General features: G+C 30.6%; 1 protein-coding gene across 3 annotated transcripts in view; it reads right to left on the bottom strand.

Annotated features, from left to right (window-relative positions):
- The window catches only part of LOC129976761 (cell adhesion molecule DSCAM-like), a 62,779-nt gene that overhangs the window by 9,106 nt on the left and 32,817 nt on the right, over positions 1-20,856 (bottom strand). For 2 of the 3 annotated variants that reach the window (XM_056090503.1, XM_056090501.1), the window contains exons 5-14: positions 19,029-19,205; positions 15,952-16,096; positions 11,701-11,849; positions 9,727-9,858; positions 7,628-7,804; positions 6,958-7,028; positions 5,830-6,070; positions 3,265-3,363; positions 2,061-2,249; positions 904-1,056 (exon numbers count right to left, since the gene is read on the bottom strand). In XM_056090503.1, the coding sequence (XP_055946478.1) occupies positions 904-1,056; positions 2,061-2,249; positions 3,265-3,363; positions 5,830-6,070; positions 6,958-7,028; positions 7,628-7,804; positions 9,727-9,858; positions 11,701-11,849; positions 15,952-16,096; positions 19,029-19,205 (1,533 nt within the window). The remainder of the gene's footprint in view (positions 1-903; positions 1,057-2,060; positions 2,250-3,264; positions 3,364-5,829; positions 6,071-6,957; positions 7,029-7,627; positions 7,805-9,726; positions 9,859-11,700; positions 11,850-15,951; positions 16,097-19,028; positions 19,206-20,856) is intronic. The other variant, XM_056090504.1, reaches the window with a different exon arrangement.

Below are 20,856 nucleotides of genomic sequence, written 5' to 3' on the forward strand. Positions count from 1 at the left end.
TAAGAGATAGGATAGAATTTTTTATTTTACTCCATGATTGCAAAAGGTAATTAGCTAAAATTCTCATAAAAATTTCTCTATAGCATCTTTTCTTATTCATTTTTTTGCTTGCATACCCCTTTATCCATCATTACAGCACGTAATCACACTAAACTCTCTTTTCTTATGCTTGATCCATTTATCAATGAGCGAAATTTAGCCAAATATGGTTTTTGCGCTATTAAATCCCACACAACCAACCATTTATTAGTGTCCTTCACTAATTATTTTTCCTGTGAATACAAAGAGACAATTTCACGTGATGCGCAGTATAAACCTAGCAATGCTACTCTATAGTAAATTCGAATTTTTGCCAAATACAGAGTGAATCTGGCATCATTACACAAAACATAATGATTTTAAAAGTAATGAAAATTCTTGAGATTGGCGTATTTGGCTTTATTTTTTTTAAAGAATGTCGCCAAGTTTATAATTTCATTTTTTTTTCTGGGTGATATTAATTTATTGGGCTTAAAAATAAAGAAACTCTTTTCAATTGATTTTTAGATAACTAAAATTGAGATTCTAGCTCGATTTCGAGCTCAACAATGTTCTCTGATAAATAAAAATCCTAGAATGCAAGGTGGAGGTATTCTGTTATCCTTGGTCATAAGGATAACGTTGTTCCGTTATTCTTGGGACAGGATCTGTGCGAATAGGAGAAATTTCTTATCTTTTATACCTTTAGAATTTTGGAAAAAATGACTCGTTAAGTTTATTAATGACTCATTTTTAGTTTATTAAAAAGCACAAATAAAACACTCTATATAATTACCTATATTGTGATTTTTAAGATACTATTGAAATTTAGTTTTTATTAGAAAATAAAATTAAATTCACTAAGGAAATATTCAAATATCTGACCTGTAGTTATAGGACGAGGATGGAGCTTGTAATGATAATAGCAGGCTATAAAAGGCATGATTAAGATGGCAATAGCTGAGACGACTATTGGCACGACAAAGTACATTTTGGCGTACACAGGCTCAGTGGATGGTTCCAGCAAGGAAGGATCTGCTATAAAGAACAATGAAGATCTTATTCAAAAGAAAAATCTAAATCTCTAATAGAAATATTATGATGAGTATTGCCCATCCATTGTTCCATTTTGATAGATTTGATCTTAAAATATGGAATTTGGAAGTCAATTTCTATCGCAATGCGAAGTTAAAGGAAGTAAACTATTAAAATTATAATTTAATTTCGAAACATTTATGATAAATTTCCTTTTATCAGCGAAATGTTTTTGCTAGTGATAAGTTAAAACAAATCATATTTCCATTCTCTATTAAAACACAGAATTCGCATGATCACTTTTATTTGATGTGTAGTACTGATGGCGCATTACTTTTACAGAGGAATTAATTAAACCGAAAGTGTAATTGGATCACGAAATAAGAGAACATTTTTAGAATGAAACTATGGGCTAAATTAAGATAAAATCTGAGAAATGAATTAAATTGAAATTAGAATTAAAATATCATTACACACACACACACAAACATATATATATAATGAAATTTTAAAATATAAATTAAATCATAATTAATTCCCTCATTTATATCTTAAATTAGCCCATGTTAATTTCACTCTAAAATGTGTTCTTTTATTTTTTGAATCAGTTACCACATCTTATTTAAGTCATTCCAACATTTGTTCTTGAAAGCTGATGACTTTTGCATTCCCCAAGCTCTGAGTGAAAATATAAAAATCCCTAATGCTTACGATATTACTTTAAAGATACCTAAGATTTTTTTTGCTCAGTCTGCACGTTTCAAAGAAATCTCTATTAAAATCTAATATTATCAGTCATATTGCTCTTGTATAGCTCTGTTAACTGGCGCATTTCTTATCGTTTTTTCAATGTACGTAATATGACTCCCGAGGTGAAATAAATCAAAGTTAAAATTTCAAAAGTTTATTCTTTTCGGTCACGCATTTGCAAAATTATGTTTACATATACATATGTATATAAAACAAGATTTTAATTTGATTTAAAAGAACTGTTTTCTTTGAATTACCGGTTTGATCTGTAATGATTTTGATCGTCGCCGAAGCAGCGCTTTCTCCAAACCTATTCTTCGCAGTGACGAAAATCTCGTACTGTCTTCCAGGACTGAGGCCACCGATTGAATAATTCTGTGATGGAAGCACTGAGACATGGATCTTGTGCCGGTCGCCATTTTGCTCTCGAACGTGAATAATAAAGGCTGAAAACAGAAGGAGTTAACAGTAATGATCGAAAGTAAATGGCACAGAAAATGTAGAAATACTATCTAAAACAGAGAAATAGGCAAAAATTTGCAGAGAAGGAGCTTTGTGATATTTTATGTTGTGAGAATTTACATTAGGGATGCTAAACCTGTGTGACAAATTTTATTTACCAAGCTCTTTATGCATGGAGCTATTGAGCTCGCTTGTTCTCAAATAATTTGGCAGACAGACATCCTTTGAATAGATTTGTAGGAACAGATTGTGAGTAACGCAAGTTATTGTGGTTCACACGTAACTAAATATTATAAATAATTATTAATGTTTTGTATTTGTTTAATTGTTATAATTGCTCATGTTTGTTTTTGAAGTAATTGCATCAAAAATATTTTATATATTATTTTTGTGTTAAATGAAACTATTTTTCTGCTGTTGCATCTGGCAACGAGATTTATATTGTAAAAATAAAATAGAACGAGTGAGATGCTCGCCGTTGCTTGGATTCGACGTAGTTTGTGTTTTTATTTTAATTTCTTTAAAATACTTTAAATCGTTGGTCGTAATATCCTAAAATAAGAAATGTTTATTTTATGTATCGAGCGTTTACAATCTGCACATTAAAACGCAGAGTCATACGCCGATAGATTTAACTCAGAATTTGAAGGACATATAAAGGTTTGATTAATATTATTGAACCAAGCTTCATCTGTCTACTCAATGCGTTTTTTCATGGACAGACAGACAAACAAAATGCCAAAAAATATGTTTCACGAACTCAGAGTGCCCTAAAAAGTGAAGATTCGTCAAAATCTCTAGTTCGATTTTTTCGACTCTTATAGCACTACTTCTATAATGCTAATTCTACTTCGTATACGAGAAAGCAAAAAAAAAAAAAAAAAAAAAAATTATAATATTTAAAAATTTATATATTTTCATTTGTTTATTTATGTTTTGTGAATATAAAAACTGAAATGATTTCAAAAGAGTTAGTTGATGCCATAAGCCTATCTATACCTGTTGGCAGACTCCTGCTGTTTTCTCGAGGCCAAATTTTCAAGCTGCAAGTGACACCTCCCGTTTGAATTACTTTAACGTGTGGTGTTCTTGGAGGACCTGAAAATAAAGGTTTTCGTTAGATCAATAGCTAACTTCAACATTAAAAATAATTCTTTCCCGTTCCCAGATACCAAAATTAAATAGTTCAGTCAATATTATATTTATCGCGTGCTCATCAAAGATCTCACATAAAATTCAATGAATAAGAAAGCAATATTCGTTGCAGTGAAAAGTATCAAAATGTTATTAATGTGCCATGCAAAAAAAAAAAAAAAAAAAATTAAGAAATTACTACCAAATTTTTGCCATTTTAAATATGTAATTGAATTTTAAGTTCAAGGAAATATTGATAAAGTGCATAATTAGTAATGTCTTTTTTAATAAACATGATTAATGAATACTACCAGGCTCTGATTAAGTCCTTTGAATTTCATCTCCCCCCTTCACCGTTCCCAGCTTCCAAGCCCATATTTTTTTAGCAATCATTTTTTTATACATTTTTAAGGAGTTTTAAGAAGAAAATTTTGACAATATGAAATAACAAAAAAATGTTTAATTTCATATTATTTTCAAAAAAGTTGATTTCAGCACCTTGTCTAATTCAATCGTCTAATTCAAATAAAATTCAAAAAGTAAAATTTCAAAGCAAATTTAAACAAAATAATAAATGATAAGGGACAAAATTTTCGAACAAAATCTAAGCGCTATTTAATTACAGTGTCGAGAACTTTTTTTAATTTATAAAACTACCTATCTTGCTCGAATTATGATGCAGCATAATACGAAATTTGCAAAAGGTAATTAATGATATTCCAAAATTAAACGATATTTGATTTTATTTGAACAAATCTGAGCGTACGTTCCTTGTAAATTAAATTTTTTTAAAAGCATCCCTGTTATCTGAAGACCTCAGCCCCTACCTAGATTATTTAGTCATCCGGCCGGGTTAGTCTGGCTGGTAGAGCGTTGGATTCGCGTCCCTTAGGTTGCGAGTTCGAACCCAGCCGGCCGAAGATTCCCCGCGTGCCTGGTGGCTGACGCGCGTATAAATCTGCCGTGGTCACAAAGCACTCCATATGGAGAGTAATACCACTGAAGGTACTGGATCAGGGGTGATCGTTCTCTGATTCAGGTTCTAAATTACGATCTGTGGGTAAATGATATGTGTGAATGAAGTCCGCCCCGTAAAAAGGGTTGTGACGTGTGTGTAGCTAAGTGGTTCTCTTGGCCCTAGATGGCGCTACTATGCAAACAAGAGACGTTCTCACACCGGCTTAAAATCACTGCCTTCGTAACAGCGGGCTTGTCAATGGTAAGTGCCATAAGAAACAAAAACAACATTTAGTTATCCGATTCTAAAGAAAACTGAGATATTCTGGGGGTGAAGGAAGGAATGTAGAATTTCTTAGATTACCAATTTTAACTCCATACGCTTCTAAGCTCAAAGTTTCGTGAAACATTTCTTGAATTTATTTTGGCGGGACCATGTAAACCAGGCAACCATGTCTCATGGTTTCCCATGAGACAGGTTTTTGTTCATGTCACCTTTTGCAACCATGGGAATTGAATGAATCATCAATCATCAATTTTCAGTTACCAATGGAGAGGAGGGGAAGAGATCCTCTCTGGTGGCCTTAGCCTTACTTTACAGGTTAAACTTTGTATATTCGTTAGAGGTCTGAACTGAATGAGAGATTTCACAAAAACTCGACAAAATTCGAATTGCAAACATTTTCATTGTCGAAGTATTTACATGATTCACACGCGAGTTAATCTTTCTGCACTAAAAATTTAATAATTGAATAAGTTGTTTGTGAATGTTTATCGAAACTTTTGATTCGCAAATATTTAAGTGACTTTTGTGTAGGGGATTCTGTGGACCATATTCAACAATCCATTTATTTGTTTGACAATCCGAAATACTTCTCCGAAAAATTGATATGATTCGCATGCGAGTCATTCTTTCTGCATTGAAAACCCAATAATGGAATAAGCTGCTTGCGAATGGTTATCGAAACTTTCGGTTCGTAAAAATACGCATCATTAGGGGATTCTACGTACCCTATTCAGCAATATATTTATTTGTTTTACAAACCGAAGTACTTAGAAAGGAAATAAAATCTCATGCCCTAGCTTCATCTACCTTTGTTATATCGATGTAAAAAATGTCATGTTAGAAATATTAAGCTGCAAATATTTACCTTTCATTTAATTCTTATTCTCATTGTTGATTCATAATTTCTTGGTAAGTTGGGTTTATAGATTTAAGGTCAAGAATTTAAAAAAAAAAAAAATCCCCTCATATGAATGAGATTATGAACTTTGTTTGGCTTGCTTTGTTTTGAAAAAAAAAACCCAAAAAAAACAAGATTAAAAGAAATTTTTAGAAATCTAATCTACATGAATGATAAGTTAGTTTTTCGTATTTCGAGTGATAAATGCTTTTGGAAAACGAAGTTGGCAGGTAATGTGATTCTGTTCTTTGCCTTTATCATTTTCTTAAACTTAAAGAATTTGATTCACCTCCATCTGCCGTATGCACCACCACCTGCTCGGACGGAGGCCCAGTCCCCACATGGTTGAAAGCCCTCACGATGACCATGTAGCTGGAAGTCCTCTGCAGTCCTTGCAGGACGAATTCCTGATGGTCCTTGCAGGCGTTCACGTTGAGGGTGCGATATGTGTATGCTGTTTTGGTGCTCATTCTTTTGTAGCCCACGTAAAAGCCCTTCAATGGAGCATTCCAGTTGCTCTTCGGTGGACACTGGAAGGAAATAGTGGAGGAAGGAACAGTGAAGTGAAAGGATCCATAGCATGCGTTTATATTATTAAACAAGCGATAAAAATAGATATACATTTACGAATGAACAGGAAATTCGAAAGCATTCGTTTCCGAAAAGGAAAAAACAAACAAACAATTATTAATGAATGGAAAACAGAAAGTTGTAAGTAAAAATGTCTTTTTTATCTCAAAAACTTTATGTAACATTGAATAAAATTTTTTTTACAAATCCCATATGTAGTAAAAAATAGGTCAATAAAATAAGCCGAATTGGAAATAAAAATAAAACAAATTTTATTTTTTGAAATTTTTATAAAAACAGCCTTTTAGTTTTAAACAATCGAAAAATGATGATTAAATTTGGTTCAAATTAATTAATGAATTTATCAATGATGTTTTGAAAATACTAATTAATTATAAAAAAATCATTCATGGTAATCCTAATTATTAATGAGCCTAATAATCAAATTCAAGTAAAAATAATAATAAAAAATTTAATTTAAGGAAAAGGAATTTTTTTAACTATAAGAAGACAAACAAAACTGGAATTTTAATCCAGATTAACGTCATTAGTGGTAAAAATAAAATTTTAAAAAAACTAGTAAAATGAAAATTTGGGGTATTAATTAAACATATTGTGGGGCAATTTTTGCGCAAGTAGTTATTTTTCTTTTTCTTTCAAGATTGATTAAATTCATTACAGAAGTATAAAAGTGGCTACTTGGGAAGGATAAATTTCATTGCCAAATACGTAGACCATATTTTAAATAGAAATTAAAAATATTATGTAAGCAAAAATGGAAAGGATTTAAAAAAAATAATAATAATTTTTCTCTTTCAAAATCTGTATAAGCATGTTTTAAACCTACCTTCCACCGAAGTTTAGCGGAAGTAGCATGTTTATCTATAACTGTCACTTCAGTCACAGCCCAATCGGGTTCTGTAAAAAAGAAAAAGACATAAAAAATAAGCATCTTTAAAAAAATGGCGTGAAAAAAAACTCTGATATAAAAGCTTAAAAAAATCCAAAAATATAAGGTTAAATTTCCATTTGATATGAAAGTAAACAAAACTTATAATAATTTTAAACACTAACTTCAATATTTCATTCACTATTTTAAATCTACTTTTTTTCAACAAAATTTAAAGATTCAGTTTTTAATTGCTTTCAGAAAGAGAACGACGAAAGAAAATGTAAGTTAATTACAATATCTTTAAAATTATCAGAAGATAATTATCACAAAGATTTGACGTTTTATTCCAGAAAGTAATTTTTGAAAAATTTATCGAATGATAGATTTCTGTTGAATCAATAAAAATTAATTGATCAAACTTAGTTAAATCATACAAAATTTGCTATATAATTATTCCTATAATTTTAGTACTTTTGTGATATTGTTGACGCCCCCCCTTCCCCTTAACAAAATTGTCCTTAAGGAGTGAATTCGATTGTCTCTGTAATTCTAAGATAAAAAATTTTGCCATTGATATCCCAATTACATGCTTTTAAGTACAAAAAAGTGGCTGTTGAGAAATCACCTTCTTCTCTTGTCGTGGCTGTGACTGTTTCTGAGGGAGGGCTCATACCGACTTCGTTTTCGGCCACCACGTACAGGCTATAAATACTGTTTGGAAGAAGTTCGGACACTACAGCCACCGTCTGTAGGGAAGCGATTCTCAGTTCCTGAGGTTTCTCCGGGGGTGGTTCAGATTTCCCTGGAAACACATGTTACCGTAATTATATTAAGTCAAGGTAAATACCAATCAAGTAAAGGTATGTGTGTTAAGATATAATTTTAGTTAAACGCATGTTTTATGTTTCTTAATTTTTAATCTAATAATTATTTTAATAAATAGGTAAAATAAAGATAATATATAAATGATTTTCAAAAAAACAAAACAAACAAAAACAGTGGAAATTATCTTCTCAAATTCTTTCTCGCATATTCTCTTTAAAATTTGTCATGACAAAGAAGCCTTACATGGGATTGGCGTACTATAATTAAGAAATATTAACTTTTGGCTTAAATTAAGCATTTTTACTGAAGCCATCGTGTGATCCTTGGCGAGTGTTTTTGACGATTAATCCTTGACATGCATTAATAATAACCAAAAGTCGAATTTGTATTTTAGACACATTTAAATTAACCTATTGAAACAAAAACCGGAGTTCGGACTTTTTGAAGATTATGATTTTTTTTTCTTCTGTATTATGATACAAGAAAGTAAAAACGTATAAGGTGTTGAAATGGAAAAAAAATTAAAAAAAGGGATTCTTAAATACTAGAAAAAGTTGCGAAATACAACTAAACTCTGAAAATAACAGCAGCAATACTGAAAACAGTATGTCTTATTGTAAAATTCAATATTTAGGAAGTACACGCTTACTTGCAAACATTTTTTAAGGAGATCCATGTTTCTAACAGTAATCTGAATCAAAAGAATATCAAAACTCGCATATGAATTGAAAATCCTCCATTGTTTTTTTCGCTTCGTTTATATTTTTTCAAAAAATGCAATCAACCTTCGTTTCTGTTCATAATGCTAACACAACACGTTATTCTTATATTTTATTTACTCGTATATGTGGTATAGACAAAGTACTCTTTAATCGTCAAAAAATTCGAACTTGACATTTTGATGAATCGCCAAGTTTCAGATTTCCCAGAGTTCGAAAAACACATAATTGGATAATGTCCATCCGTCTATCTGTTTGCGGCTAAGATAACTCAGAAAAGCTTCGAGTTGGACGGATGAAATTGGGTATACGGTCTTTATATCACATTTGTAGATTTTTTTTTATCAAAAATTGAGGAAAATATGCTCAAAGGAAGACTATCTATTCGGCTGTTCGAATATAAGGTAACATGACAACGACAAAACGGAGGTAGCGAAATAAATAAAATTCGCTGCACTGATTTAGCATCGATAATGTATACACCTCTTAAAGATCGTGCCAAACAAATCCACAACTAGTACAACAAATGCAAATCCGTCTGTACTTTCAAAAACATGAAAAAGCGATAACCCAAAAACGCAATGACTTAAATATATCAAATTCGGCATGGTATTTTGTGACTACAAGTATAGTTTCGTATCAAAATTTGTTTTTAATCGGTTGGGAAAAACGCTTCTAAAACACAAATTCGACTTATAGATACTATTAATCGCATTCCAGGGATGAATCGCCAAAGCACTTCAAGAATCTTATAATAGATTCTATAAAAATGCTGAATTCACGCCAATTAATATTTCGCAACAATTGTACGCCATTATCATTCAAGGCGTACTGGAAATGTTCGTTTACACATTTACTAGAGAGTATAAGAGAAAGTTTTGTGGTTACCCCTCCCACAGTTTAAATTAGTATATGTGTTGATGATTCTTCTAATTTCATCTAGACTTTGCTTTGAATTGGCAATTATTTTAAAAATCAAGTTAAATCAAACATTTTTTTTCTAAAATAGCATGACTTTTGGTGTTACAATGGAACTGTTCAATAATTCAAGTTGTTTCGAACTTTTCAAAGCATGCAATTAATACTCAAACTAATAGTTGTTAAAATTTGCATTTTTTTAAAAGATAATTTAAAAATATGAATATTTGTTTATATTTTGTATATTTTTTTTCTCACTTACCTTCTGTTTTCCAATAATGAATGATATAAGCAGTTATAGGTCTATTGCCATGGTAAGGAGAAACCCAAGTCAGCTGAAGACTTCTGCTCCAAATTTGACTCACAGTCAAATCTTTGGGTTGACCCGGAATTTCTAGAAGATCATGCATTTATTAACGTTGGCATTAAAGTGCTTCAGATTTTTTTTTTTATCTTTCGATTATGTTATAGTTTTAAAATAAAAATAAAAAGTGGAACAAAAATATTGCCTGTCCGAATTTTACTAAATTAAATATCATTTGAAAAATCAAATGAGCTCAAAAAATAATTGGTTGCAAGCTGTAATTCAAAATCTAAACATTATGATTTATTATATTTTCTCCTTTGGTGTTTTCGCATTGCGCTATTTTAATGAAAAGTCTTAAATTCCTACCTAATTTGGATCCAAATGAGTTTGAATCACTTGAGACAAAGGCAGTATATTTCATTTTTATCATTTCCCTCATTAATCTGAATAACGTCCATTTTGATTTTTCTTGATAGATTTATGGTTCACAAAAATTACAAATATATATGAATTTATTTATAAGGACTTATAAATAACAGAATACGTGTGTCATAAATAAATTCAGGCATTACTTGACTTTATTTTTATATCAGGGTCCCGTTTGGAAACTATAATAAGGCTGTTTTGGACCTCATAATTCTGAGTCCTTGTCAGTTGACAAGTATGGCGCCTGAACTGGTATTTCTAAGATTTTGCCTCGATGAAGTTTAGTGAATTCAGCCCAGTTTAAACAGATGTTCTTTTACGGAATTCGTACCAAGTACCCTACAACTCCGAAGCCATGACCATTGGAGACCAGACCATGGCAACTCTTGTGCAGAGGAAGCACCAATTTCATACATCGATGTTAGATTTAGCGTATTTCAGCCCAGCTTGGACATCTGTTCTTTTGTGGATTTTTGCTTTAAACCAAGTACTCACAAGTTCCGGATCATGATTTTGCTACTAGGTCACCTTATTTAGAAAAAGTATAAATCGCATACACACAATTCTGATTAAGATCACATTTCATTGGTTCTTCGAGTGTACCCTAATGGTTTATAAAATATTTTTTTATATATTTATTAACTTTTTGCCCACATTAAAAAGCGAATTTCGACTCTGTTAAATCACATCATAAACAATTAAAAGCTGAATTTCTTTATCCGAAGCTAGAGAAATAGAATATGCTAGTAATTAATCAAAAGTTAAATTTATAATAACAATTAATTGATACAACAATAACAAAGACAAGGAATATTTAAATCATAAATTAGGTTCTTGAAATCTTAACCTTAATTTCTAACCTCCACACTAGCTAAAGGATGATGTTTTAAAAATGCTTTATGACCAAACAAAAACAGAAGGATAAATTTTTAAGTTAAAAGAATTAAACATTTCAACATTTATGAAAAACTACATTTCTAAATAAACAGTTTTTTAATGCTTTATGTGATTCAAAAAACGTTATTATGAGATAAAATTCCTTTTTTCTATCAAATAGTTCAAATATTTCTTCCAAGAAATGAGAACTCGATAAATATTATTACATTATGTAATTTGTTAACTTCATATTAAGGAAATTTCTAAATGACATATAAATCAGACAAAAAAATTAAAACATAATAATCCTGTATGAACATATTTCTATTAGTTGGGTGTAAACAGTACTTATATTGCTTTATAAGAAAAGATGGTGAAATTCACTCTTTGTAGACTCAAAGCCTAGATTAAAATTATATGAAAGATTAACATTTCTTAGTATTAAGTTGTAAATTGCATAATTATGTCTGTAAAGTCAGATATCAACAATTAGAAATAATAAAATTAAAAATTAATGAAGCATTCTTGTTTTCTGAAACATGAAAATTATTTCGTAATTTTATTGTAAAGGTACGGAAAATGTTGTGAAGAAATGACAGGAAATGATAACAAACTGGAAAAACTCACCTACAACATCTACATTGATAATTCGATAGCTTTCACCATAGCTGTTCTTCGCTTTGCAAACATAAAGGCCGCTACTGCCTCTGTCTACGTGCAATAAAAGAAGGGAAGATGTCACTCCATTGTCAGTTGGAAATTCTTGAATCTGGATTCTATTCACAAAAAATATTCCAAAATTACTTCAAAAAATAAATAAGATGGATTTTTATCGATTTATCTGCATCTGAAAAGCTTTTAATTTTTCCAGTATGTTAAAATTAGATTTAATCAACAACCACAGCAAGAAAAAATCATATTTTCAGATAGAGTAAATAAAAAGTCACTTATATTTTTATTACATGCATTTTCTTAAATCTGGATTTTCAAATTTAACAGTATTTCAAAAATTACTTTAAACAAATAGTTAAAATATATTATCAGTTTATTTATTTACTTGCCAAAGATATTGAACTTTTGCAACAATTAGTGGGAATGGTTCTCCCGTAACTTTCTCATATTCTCTTCAATAATAATCTTATTCCTCAATTCCACCATATTCCGTATAAAACTGCAGATATTGAGTAAAGCCCCAAACGCATTACGTGGCATTAACGTGCAGTAAATATGAAATATAAATTTTTGGCGGGAATCTAACATTTTCACTAAATCTATCATACGAACATGTATTTTGGGATGTCTTCATCCCGAATAAAACTAACCCGACAGAATTAAACTAATATTTTACCGTTTAATACTATAATTGTAGTCACAAGATCGCATAGTGACTTTTACTGATTCAAGTCATTGCGTTCATGACTTACTGCGTTTACTTAATGCTAAAGCACAAACTTACAGGCGGTCAATCCTTTGACAAATTTCGTTCAAAATATGATAAGATTCTACATTTTAGATTCTAAATATGTGAACCAAATTTTATCTACGTATCTTGTAACATTCCCCGTTTCCCAGTACTGATAAGACATTTACAGCCATCTGTGTCGTCGCTGTTACTAAACTCCTCGAGATAGCCAGGTGGTGGATCTTTTCACCTGGGTGGTCTCGCATCTGTTCATTAGCGACTACAGTGAATGAACACATGTGGGAATTCCTCGTCCAAGAGATATCGAGGGTGCCTTCAAAGAAAAAAGGGTGTCCAAACATTTTGATGCTAAATGTTTCTCATTGTGAAAGGACTGTGATAACTCCGTGTTCCAGAATATTCAGTTATGAAAGGTGCATCAAAAAAGGACCTTCCCACGACCGACTGGCGCCGCTGAGAGAGCATCTTGCTGAACCCCGATTGGCCTGAAAGAGAGCTCAAATGACCAATGTAAATTAAGAGGCGGAGATTGTCGCCGAAATAAAGTGCGGAGATTTTTTTTAGGGAGAAGAAGAAATGAATTGCAGGCAGACTGTTGGACTACGTCCACGAATTCGGAGTCCGGAGAACTACCCATGGAGTGGTCTTGTTGACTAACAACCTGTAAGTTCCCTGTGGTGTTGTTTCTCCGTATTGATGGAGAACTGAGTATCAAGAAAACCTTCAACTTCGACTGTTGTGTCTCCTACTACAGGTGTAAATAACTATTTATTTAACCAAGATTAGAACAAGTTGTTCTTTTGTATATATAAGGCTGTAAAATAAAGAATTGTCAGGAAATTCTGCTTCGTTATTTGATTAATCTAGATCAAGACATTACAATCTCCTTATTTTTGTAGTTCTCGAGTACCCTTGTACTCACCAGCCAGACAAATAGACTTCGTCTGAATGGATATCGTTCAAAATTTAATAGAAATATCGTTCAAATTTGGTGTAAAGTACCAAATTTCATCCATTTTAGTTTAAAAACCTTATGAATTATTGTGTTCACTGATAGATATAATACCAAAGATGTGTTTTTCTAATTCAGGAAGGTCTGAAATGTAGAGATTCGTTGAAACCTCGAGTTCAATATTTTGATGAGATTACAATGCTTTCTCTATCTATACTTATATAAAGCTCAATGTGTGTGTGTGTGTATTGGCGCTCTACAGGCCAGACCGTAAGACCTACAGCTACCAAATTTGGGACATGCATAGCTTGGAGGTCCGGAATGTGCACCTGGGGTCCCTTTTTTGAATTTTTAATTAGAATTTTAATTATTAATTAATAAAGGAATAACTGCTTCATGTTTCATGACTGGTGTATTACGAATTCAAACGACTTATATGCAAATGAAATTTGAGTGCAGTATCTCATTTGATTGCTCACATAATAATTATGCTTGGAAAATTTTTTTATGGAAGCTAGTAGCCTTAAACTGACATATTTAGAAAAAATTCTTCAGTTTGCTTTTAACTTTTAGGCGTTTTATTTAAAACACTCTAAAGAATTTTGAATACCTAAAAAACGATTGCAATATTAGAATTAAAAAATATAAAGTATTTTTATTGTATTTAATAAACACTCCAGATTGCTAAATTAAGTAATCCCAAAAGTTTCAAAGCACAAATGTTTGAGACAAAAAAAAACAAATGAATTTTTCATAAAAATGTTTGATTTTCTTTTCTTTCCTATGATATCATCCTCTGTTTTAGCTTACATACATTATAAATTTCAATAAATTTCCAGAGATATATCTTTAAATACTTTTATAGTTGATGAATAAGTATTGGATTACGGAATAATTAGTTTTATATTAAGTAAAATTCAATAAATAATAAAATAGTTGATGAATTAGGAGAATTTCAACATACTATCTTTCATTCTCTAAGCTGAAATACTATCATCATGCTCTAATAACCAAATATTTACTACTCATAAGAGCTGCGACAAGCACTGCAGCAAACTAACTATTAATAGAAGTAGCTTAAATCTTTTTGAAATGTGTTACAAGAAGCGTCATTATTGAAATTAAAACTAAACAGATGCGTTTTATTTGATGTTTGATGCAATTAAGAATGGATTTATTTCGTTGGTTGTCTGAAATTTTAAAAAAGACGAACTCTGTTTAGTGTAGTGGTATTGAAGAAAGGCTCGAGAAATTTTTACAAGACATCATTTTGTAACAGAGATCATACGAACAATTTTATAGGTTGTTTAAATTAACGAAAGTCAACTCTAGATTAATCCGATGATCTGAGTTTTTTTAATCTTTTTTTTTATTATAAATCATTTTAATCACAAAAAGAAGAAGAAGAAAAAAAAAAGAGGTTTTTAATTTGCACATACAAACAAAAATGTGACTTTTTTTTTTTTTTTTTTTTTTTTTTTAGCCAGTGGAAGCGGTTTTCTTAAAACTCCCACGCATATTCACTAATAAATGCATTTGTGTATTATCAACCGTATGTCATTGGCCAAAAATATTTGCTATAGAACCAATTAAAGAGTGATATTTGGCGACTTTTTTCTTCTTTGCGAATAATCACTGGGACACGGTTATTACGGAAATATCAGATGTATTTGGATTGCCAATGTGTTTTTTGGACTCCTGACCGACTGTAAACAAAATTGGACACATAACCACAATTGTAGTCACAAGATCAGATACCGAATTTCATATATTCAAGTCAAATTATGCTAAATATTTTAAGTTATCAAAATTTAGGAAAATGCTATATCATTAATGTACTAATGCCATTAAAAATTCAATTTTTTTGAATTTTAAAATGGAATATAAATAATTTTTGTGCCATAATGCTTTTAATAGTCATCATTGAAAAATGTCAAAATATCGATTAATTTTCAATTAATTAAAATTCTAATCAAAATTTCAAAAAGGAATTGCTCCTAAGTGCATACTTCCACTTTTTGAATTATAATTGTGGCTGGTTTGTATTTCTAGGTCAAATGGTCAACCTGAGAGCTGTACACACAAGCGTGCACACATGCATTTTCCTTTAAGATTAGTAGAGTTCCACATATTCATTGGTTCCTTATTATAAATGAAAAAAATTCTAAATAAGGCTTATTTCCTTTTTCAGTTATTTCGCGAATTTTAAGAAAAATTTGCCTATGCGAGGATAATCGAAAGATTGTTTTTCTTATAATTAAAGGAATTCAAAATGTTCATGTTGTAATTCAAAACGAAAATGTTACTCTAAATTTCTTTTTAATATTTACAACGGAGATCAGTGTCATAACGTTTCTTTCAATATTAAAAACTGGCTTCTTAATGAAATAAAAATAAATCAAAAGATCCCTTCATGCTTCTGTCTACCAGAATCCACGAAACAGTGCTTCTTTTGTTCAAAAATAATCGTTCGAAAAACGCGCCATTTTGCAAGAAGGCTTACTTGGGTTTCCGTGACTCAAGAGGTCGCCCATTTTTTTCCCACATGATGTTGAGGGGGGAGTCGCCGGTCATATTGCATTGTATATTGACGTCTTTGTTCTTCTCCACGACCATGGAACTGGGACCGGCGGCCACCTTGGGAGGAACTGTAAAAGAGGAGGAAAATTATTGCTCACATTTCATAACAAACGGTAAGTGAGAGGGAAGCCAGCCCATAATTAATAAGCACGGAAAATTCAGGGAATTTCGAAACGAGATATAATGAAAAAAAAGTGTCATAATCTACAGTTTTTTCGGAACGCAGAGTCATAATCCGCTTTGACTGGTATTGTGCTCGTGGACAAGATAGGGAACTAATAGCTCGTTATATCACGCAAATAGATTTCGAAAAAAAAATGTAGGATAGAATGAATTTAACTTAACAATTGGAAATATTCCACTTTTCTGGTAAAGGAAGAGATTTCCATTGACATAAAGATGTGGTAACAAGGGAAGGGTTGATTCAGGCTCCATTTTAGAAGATATAGTCGCTTATGTAATTTCGCTTATTGTAATTGATGTTGCTTAGTGTAATTACTTTTGCTTAATGTAATCAATGTCATTTAATGTAATTACTTTGCTTAATGTAATTACTTTTGTTTAATATAATCAATGTCACTTAATGTAAACACTTCGGGATGATTAAAGAATTTTGATAACATTCACTCATTGATAACAATAACCGAATGCGGTAAAATTAAGTATATTGCTATTATATCAAAAGAAAAGAAGGAAAAATATGACTTAAGAACTAATTATAATTTATTTCAAAAATATAAATTGAAAAATGCTTATCCACAATTATTCCATAACAGTTCACATATATAATATTCATATTTTTATTGTTTTTTTTATTATTATTGTTGAACGATATTGCCCTCCAAATTTCAAATCAGCAAATGCTTGACAAATTAATATTAATGAAATTCGGTGTTCGTTGGAGGGTTTTCTTTAAAACATTTGTCCCATCGGAATCATCTTTATCTTGCGCACAAAAAAAAAAAAAAAAAAAAAAAAACCTCATAATTTTTTAAAACTTTACAAAAAAGTTCAGAAATTTTCCACTGCGCCGCATCATTGAGTTGACTCATTTTAAAAGAAGGTAAATTGGGGAATATCCCATAGGAAAAAGGAATATGCAGATGTTTGCTTAAAAGTGGAACTGAAATTTCTTTAAACATAAATCATTAACTATGATTGAATAAGAAAGGTAATTTATCTTTCTATTTAAAATGTGAAAATATTCAATAATGCAGTGATCAAGTTACGATCGTAGATGAATATTTTTATATGCATGTATCTTTATACGTCGGTTCAGGGGCAATGGATGTTTATAATACAACGCGAATGATAATATGAACCATGAACACAATAAGCACCATTCACTGTACAAGAAAGCCAACATATTTTAAAGGAAAGAAAAACAGTTTTTAGAATAAAATAAGGAAAAAAAATGCACTTAAAGTCTCTAACTCTGTGCTACGAAGAGAATGACAACCAAATATATTTGTAAAACAGTATAACATTAGAGTGAATTATTTTCGAACAAAATTAAACATGACAATGAAAATATATTAATATCTCGCAACTACAGACTAAAATAAAAAGAGAATTTGAAAATAAAATCATGATTCATAATGTTTTTATAAAAATAATTTTCACACTACAAATGTTTTGTTTTAAATGATGAAACAACAAAAGATATTAGGAAGAATTTTATAAATGTATTATAAACTGTGTTCACAGTGAAAAGGTATTGTCATGAGTGTAAGTTCACACAAAAAGGGACAGGGGTAGCTTTGAAAACTAACTTGCCAGGACAATTACTTCCATTTTCCTGTCAGTGATCTGACTGCCATGAAAATTCACACTTAATGTAAACATTTCTTGACATTTTTGTACAGACCATCAGTGACCTGATGGGTTAAAACATAGAATGGTGCAATTGAAAAATATGAATAAAAAGTAGACGCTGGCGGGCCCTCTGGATGCGCTCGTAGTTAATATTATTAAAATGATTGTAGATTGATAAATGGCTCTATAACGAATTGCTCACTGAGGAAAAAGGACTGTTGGAGGTTTTTCTGTTTTTCCAAGCAGAAAATAAGTATGAACCAACTTCCTATAAATGTTTTCTAGGAAGGCAACCTAAACCCAAATATTGGAGCGAAATCAAACTTCTACCAAGTTCTGCTAAGATCGCCTTTGGTCAAATGTTGTCAGACAGTCCCTTTGCAATAACTCATAGATTTGACTAGATGTGTTATAACAACTGAGATTTTAACCCAGAATATATATTTTTATTCATTTATTTGTACATGAATTATCTTTAGATCTAATATTGGTTTGGTTAGGTTTGAGGTTTTATGGCAACAAGAATCAATATGAAAGTCATACTGATCACACTGACTCCAAATAAGTATATTTTTAATTCAGAGTTTAATAAGAATAGTCTCTACCAAAATGACACAAAAATAACCATCAGCAAAACGATGACAAATCACAAAAAAGTTCCAACAAAACTATGATAGTGAGTTCAAATTAATGAATAAAATCCTATAGATTTTAAAAAGACAAAAATGTTCCCATGTGGGTCTTTGCCAAACAACAATGGCCAAGTCACTGCTGTTGTTTTGAAGTAAAACAAGAGCACTGAACATTAATACATAAGTTGTTGATTGATTCAGTGACTTGCAATTAGACTGACCCTTGTTTAGGTCAAATGTACAACTCATTTCTGATTATTGTCGCCATGGTAAATAAATAAATCCTTAAAAAATTCTTTAAATGTCGTTAGTTTGTGAATTATATTGAAATTAGTAGCATAAAATCGTTCCGCTACTATTTAGCAGAAAACCTGATAGCAAAGCTCTTTAAAAGTAAGAACACTAAGAAAGATAACTTTTTGAAAGTGCTCTGAAGGAAAAAGTAACGCAATCGCACTGTTCTAAGAACAGAGCCTTCCGTGTAAAAAAATCCATGTTTACGTTCTCTGAAAAAATAAATGTCCCAGTCGGAGTGATTGAATGCAACACTGACCTTGTACTTCCACTCTGATGGATTTCCTCAGCTGATCTCCAATCCCATTAGTAACATGGCATTCATAGAAACCTTCGTCTTCTTTCTTCGCTTCTGGGATTTTGAGACTCTGGCCATCGTCCGAAATGCGCAACCGACCATCGGAGTGGACGACTTCAAAATCCATGGCTGAAAAATCTGAAAATTCAAGAAATAATATTCTTTATATATATAAATATTTCGAATATATTTTATAGGATGTTAATTAGCGAAAGAAAACCATAATATATTTGCTTTGAATGATTTCATAGTAAAAATTAATTAAATAACTTTTTCTCTCTAATAAAGGATTGAAACTCAATGCAACAAAATTTCATCTGCAAAAAAAGAAAGAAAAGGAAAGGGAAAACGTGTCATAAATTGAATAAGTAGTTTGAAGAAGGGAATAAGAGCCAAAAGAAGCAAAAAGAACGTACGAGCGCAAAGTATGCATTGTAATATAAACTCTCATTGTTAGGTGTAAAACAGGAAGGTTAAACTTCAGCAAAACTCTATTGTAAAAAAATTTGGCCTTAAATAAAAAAACTAATAAAAATTATTCAATAAATAATTAAATTATTTGGTAATAATAAATTAATTCCTTGAAAAATTAGTACTTTCTAATAGGAAAAAAGATTTTGACCTTTCAAAAATTCAAATTAATTGATTACTGATTATTGCCTGTAATAAATTATGGATTTAATAAAAAAAATTTAAATACGGATTTAATAGCATTATTAATTATTCCTTTTACCTAATAATTCAGTCCACATTCAGTTGAAAAAATTTATATTCAAATATTTTTTATAATTAGTTTTTAAAGTTTTCGTAAAAATATCTAAAGGCTTTTTTTAATATATTAAATTTTATTATCCAGACAAAATTAAATATGCTGGAAGCAGACCCCATTTTCCTCATAAAAAGTGATAAAGATAGTTTAAAATATAATAATGTATTTAAAATGTAAATATTTCTTCCTCAACAATACCTTTAATGTATTTAAAAAGATATGAGGCCGTCAAAGCCTTTACATATAAAATAACCTTCATAGATTATATACGCATATTAAGAGGGTAATTACATATTTTTAGAACGATTCCGAAGGCCGTAATTGATATTTAAAATACAAAGACTATGTTTTAAATGTTTAAGATGGCAATCTTTTTTTTAAAACTTAAGACTACATTGTAATTTCGTAGAATTCGCAAGGATATTAATTTCCATTCATCATCTACTTTCCAGAGTCCATTAGTCATAGTGGATTTATGTTTAGAAAGAGCTGTCTTCAACAAACCACAGGCACGACAATTCCACTGGCAAAACGTCGGGGAACTTCGTAGGAACATTTTTACATGCTTTCTAGAAAACTGCCCGTTTTCTTAAGCTTCAAACTATAGCTTGCAGAGCATCTTAAATTCTTAAAACTAAAATAATACTCCAAGCAATTTTGAATTCCATCGGCTTGTTTTTTCTTTCAACATAACAGCGTATCTTACAAACATTGCGAGATTCCAAAGGGTTTACAATTGATCATCAGCTATTATACAAAAAATAAACGAAATAATTTTTACAAAATATGTTTATCAAAGGAAAAATCGTTTTCTTTTACTTTTTAATAATATTTTAACAAAATAAAAATAGTAGCAGTTATAAAATGTCTGAAAAGGAATCGTCTGCTAAATGTCTTTTAACAGATTTAGATTATGATATTTACCGAACAAACATTGAAAAGTATATATGAGATACTTTGTCAGTATTTTATTTTTCAAGGATAGCATAGTTTCTCGAAGTATGATTTGCAACTTGTTTT

The sequence above is a fragment of the Argiope bruennichi genome, chromosome 1, assembly GCF_947563725.1.
Source record: "Argiope bruennichi chromosome 1, qqArgBrue1.1, whole genome shotgun sequence".
Lineage (NCBI taxonomy): Eukaryota > Metazoa > Arthropoda > Arachnida > Araneae > Araneidae > Argiope > Argiope bruennichi.